The 4,358-nt window shown below is 34.1% G+C and overlaps 1 protein-coding gene across 1 annotated transcript; it reads right to left on the reverse strand.

Moving 5' to 3' along the window:
* Positions 1-771: 771 nt before the first annotated feature.
* Positions 772-3,930, reverse strand: LOC134264157 (E2F-associated phosphoprotein-like). The gene is made up of 5 exons (XM_062746459.1): positions 3,804-3,930; positions 3,191-3,375; positions 2,721-2,837; positions 2,242-2,452; positions 772-1,536 (listed from the first exon to the last, which is right to left on the reverse strand). The coding sequence occupies exons 1-5, from the start codon at positions 3,917-3,919 to the stop codon at positions 1,269-1,271; spliced, it is 897 nt and encodes a 298-aa protein (XP_062602443.1). The 5' UTR covers positions 3,920-3,930; the 3' UTR covers positions 772-1,268.
* Positions 3,931-4,358: the final 428 nt, after the last annotated feature.

Below are 4,358 nucleotides of genomic sequence, written 5' to 3' on the forward strand. Positions count from 1 at the left end.
AAAATTTGAGAAAGTGCAAGGATTTGTCAATCAAACAAGTCCAGAAATATAAAGTTTTCAAAAAAAGTTATTATATTTTAGTATGAAATGCTTTAGCAGCATGCAAGTCATGAAATTATACAGAAATCAATGTCAACTTCAAACCCATGTCCAAGCACCTTTAATAGCGAAGACACCTTTTAAACAGGCAAAATGGTCATTGATTATTTTATAATTGGGCTAAATTGAACATATATGACCCATTTAGTGCTCAAAGGTTTTGAAAAAAATGTCTCTTCTTTTGACAAAATTGTCTTTGATGTTTTTTATATAACATTTTGTTTTCATAACATTCAGCAATCATGCTCATGGAATCCGTAAAATATAAAGGTCAATGTTACAAATGTAATACATGTATTTTAATTCCTACCAAGCACCCGAATAAAATAAATACTAAATCATTAGTATTTACAGAGTATTATACCTATTACACTTAAGTTATTTGAAAATAAATTATACTTTCTATCTCCTTTTAGGAATGGTGCATATTGTCGCTTGTGACTTTTAAGACAAATGCAGACCTTCTAGTTCGTCATTTGACATTGATTTGACCTGGGAAAGAATATCTCTCCTTCAAAGATATTTGGACCCACACCAAATACTATTTTACTGCAAAACCTAGTTGACTAACAGAGGGAAATACTGAGAAGAAGCAAGATATGGACAGACATGCAGACATGGTGAAGACAGTATTTTCCCTTCATTTTTTTTTTTATTGAAATAAAAAAACCCTGTTTTAACAATTTTTATTTTTCTAAAATTGGTGAATTTCTTCACAAACATTTGTATGTAATAAAGAATAATCAGAACTTGAAAATCAGAATGAGGTCTCTTATACACATATGCATGTGTACATATTTTATACAATTGAAAACTTGATTTAGTAAATTGGCTACTAATCCTAGTCCAAGCGTTTCAGCCTCAGTCATCTAAAGCTTTGAACTCTTCAAAGCTGTGAATTATCAACCAGTAATTTAGGGAAATAATTCTGTTGAATTACTGAAATAATCCCCATAAGAATAGAGTTTTGAAAATCTCAAACATATTATCAAAGGGAAGTAACATCTTAAAACATTCCCGACTGATACATTTGACAAAGTGACCACACGTTCAGAGATATATCTTATCATAAGCCAAACTCTCTGAATGGAATATTTTTCAGAATGTTCTGAAATGGCCATTGGATGAAATTCAAACAAGTGACCTCTTGTTTCCTGTACCACAGAATATCAGTGACCAGCAAGGACATTAAAGAAGTGATAGACCTCGTCTGTATCAAACACGCCCACCACTGTGTTACACTCTGTACACCTCACAGGATGGAGCTTTTCTTCCTCCTCTGTGGAACTCTCCACCTCCTGCTGCTGACTACCTTGTGAGCCCTGCTGTCTTTTCCTTTTCTTGCTTTTCTGTGGCGGTTGTTTAAGTAATTCACTAAAGTCCACATGACAGTTCATCACAAACATGGCTCTGTACTGGTTGTGATACTTTTCATGTCTGTCAAAAAAAAAAAACATCTTTACAAGAGAAGAGGATATTATTTTAGGCACAATACATGTTGAATCAATGTAAGTCTCCTTTTTTAATAAAATAATTTTTTTTTTAAAAAATGTAAGCTGTTACAATCTTTGGTTTACTTCTAAAATCAAACACAAGTTAAGCTATATGATTTCTCTTCATTTTTACAATATTGCAAATCACCTCAAAAAGAAGTTCTCAACACATTATTTATCACAAAACAATTTACCCCACATAATGGAACTGTGTCTCTCTCTGGGAAAGAAAATTCAAACAGACATAGTGAGCTACAGATCCATTTACCCATTAGATGAAAATATGGTGTCGTAAATTGTTGGTTATTACAATGGCTGGATATGTAGCTCTATGTTACATTTGTCCAAATTTTCTGTCCCAGAGTTCTACACTTTTAAGCGTAAGAAAATTGATCAACTTATTTGCAATATATTATTTTTATGATGGTGATATAAATGTATGAATTATTACAGTATGGATCTCATGAATTTGTAGCAGTACAGATAAGAAATTGAGGCAGACTTGACAAGGATCAAAACCCAGGCCACCTGAATCTCTAGTCAGGTGCTCTATCGACTGAGCTATCAAGCCACCAGTGATCAAACCCATATGACAGCCATCAATAGAACCAATTAAATCTGTTAATTTTCTCCGTATTACTACACTTACTTCTGACAGTCCAGACACAGCGTGGTCAAACAGGCCGGACAGTCCAGCACCGCGTCACTAGTGGGCAGTTTTCTGGGGGCTTTCCTGTCCCTGGCCATGAGTGACCGCCGGTGATTGTCCACCCAGCGCTGGTCATCATCGTCCTGGTCAGGGTCGTATAAAAGGTCATCGTTTGTCAACTTCTCAAATTTCTCTCTTTTCTTTTTGTCCCCTGTGGCATAAGAAGATAAAATTAATTTTGCATGTTTAAGTTATAAAAATCAGAAAATTTTTGTTCAAGTTGGGATATAAGATATGATTCTTATAAATTATTCATCCATCAAATTCTGACCCTCTAACACTGTAAAACAACTCTTATTTATGTGTGAGAAGTATTCACAAGTTTCGCGACCTATTCTGTCTTTGATTGAAATGTGCATGAGCATGCCTGCCTTCCCTCCCATAATGTTTACAATTCAATTAAAGAATTTCAAGATTACCCCCTTTAATCATGTCCTCTTCATCTGAGTCGAAATATACGTCATCATTAAACCCGTTGTCCTGTTTACTCCGTTCACTAGAGGTTCCTGGTTTTGAAGTCTCTCCACTTTTACTTCCTAAATAATAGAAATACTAAAGAAATCAGAAACAAACAGATTTTAACTTATTTTTTTTCATTTTTTAAACTTTTCTCCCTATTCTGGTTCTTATTAAAGTTTGAAAAACAAGAATGCGATCTGGGATGTTGCTGGTTAAAATTTTGGACATTTCCTGCTCTAGTTTAAATTTCACTTAATATTTGTAATACTTTATTTCAAGTTAAATAATTTTCAATTGTGTTTTGTTGTTACAATTCTGATTTTTTCCTCATCTGTCGATAATAAATTTTCACTGTTTAGAGTTTTTTTTGCAAAATAACCTGTTTTTTGTCCTGATTAGTAATTTTAACTCACTGGGTGTTGCTGAATACCTGATATTGTCTGTCCTGATTTCCGAGCCTCCTCCAGTGCTGTTACTCTCCGATCTAATTCCTCATTCATCTCTTTCTCAAAATCAGACTCAGCTGATGAGCCTTTACTGGATACTGAGCTGTGCCGGACTCGCACTCTCTTCTGATTAGCACAGTGGATGGTGAAATCAAGTTCATCGTCTGAACTGTAGAAAAATTTTTAAAAATGGTTTCCTTAAATGGTGAAATTTTTATAGTCAACTCAGCATCAGCTGCTAAAATTGCGAAAAGGGGTAAAACTGTTAAATTATGAGAAAGAAAATTAGAGTATACTCACATCTCAAATTTGCAGGTCTGTTTGACAACTTATTTTGTGCGAGTTACCTAACTTCCCAATTTGGGGTATTGTATTACAGTTCCAAACAAATCGTAGTAGTATTTCTGTAAAAATACTGTGTCTTTTCCAAACAAAATATATACAATGTCCCTGATGTAGTTAAACTAAACTCAAAAACTTCAACACATTATGTTACTTAGTCCTTTTAACCTCAGTTTTTTTTTCCAAAAAAGTGAAGAAGTCTACAGGGACTTGTGTCTTTATGAACATACGACGAAATTGTCAAACAAACTAGACCTGCTGCCTCTTTCAATGTCGCTGTCATCATCTACAAAGTACATGTAGTCAGCATCCAGGTCTCGCTGGAAGAAGCCTGCCATTTCTTCACAATCACAATTATTTGTTACAGTCATTTAGGGTATTTCGGGTCACTTTTTACATTTCTACTGCAATTAATTAAACAAACAAGATTATTAATGGTTCCTGGGCATTATTAAGAAGTTTATTGTTTGATTGAAAAGACTTGCGAACCAAATTGCGATTATCTTTGATAAAACGACCGCAGTGGGAGCTTTATCTATACCTCCAATTTAAGGAATTGCGGGTCACTTCCGGTTATTTCGAGTCACTTTATAAACGTGTGCAAAACAAAACAAAAATTACATTTAATGTTGTTTTATGACCAAAATTAGTTAGTTTTGCTAATATCCAATTGTTATTTCAGCAGAAATGATTTTTTTGTTGGGGAAATCGCTCACGGTGAAAGCTGATATCAACACACTATATTGACCGTGTGTAATGTGGGGCGGATGTAGCTTGAATACCATGAAATTATGACCTTTAGATTGTTAA

Source organism: Saccostrea cucullata, unplaced genomic scaffold (assembly GCF_032062105.1).
Source record: "Saccostrea cucullata isolate Sc308-1 unplaced genomic scaffold, CSIRO_AGI_Scuc_v1 ctg3048, whole genome shotgun sequence".
NCBI classification, from domain to species: Eukaryota; Metazoa; Mollusca; class Bivalvia; order Ostreida; family Ostreidae; genus Saccostrea; species Saccostrea cuccullata.

Coding starts and splice junctions, on each gene's coding strand:
- LOC134264157 (XM_062746459.1), bottom strand. CDS start 3,919: ATGACTGTAACAAATAATTGTGATTGTGAAGAAATGGCAGGCTTCTTC. Junction 3,376..3,803: donor GACATTGAAAGAGGCAGCAG/GTCTAGTTTGTT, acceptor ATTTTTCTACAG/TTCAGACGATGAACTTGATT. Junction 2,453..2,720: donor AGAGGACATGATTAAAGGGG/GTAATCTTGAAA, acceptor CTTATGCCACAG/GGGACAAAAAGAAAAGAGAG.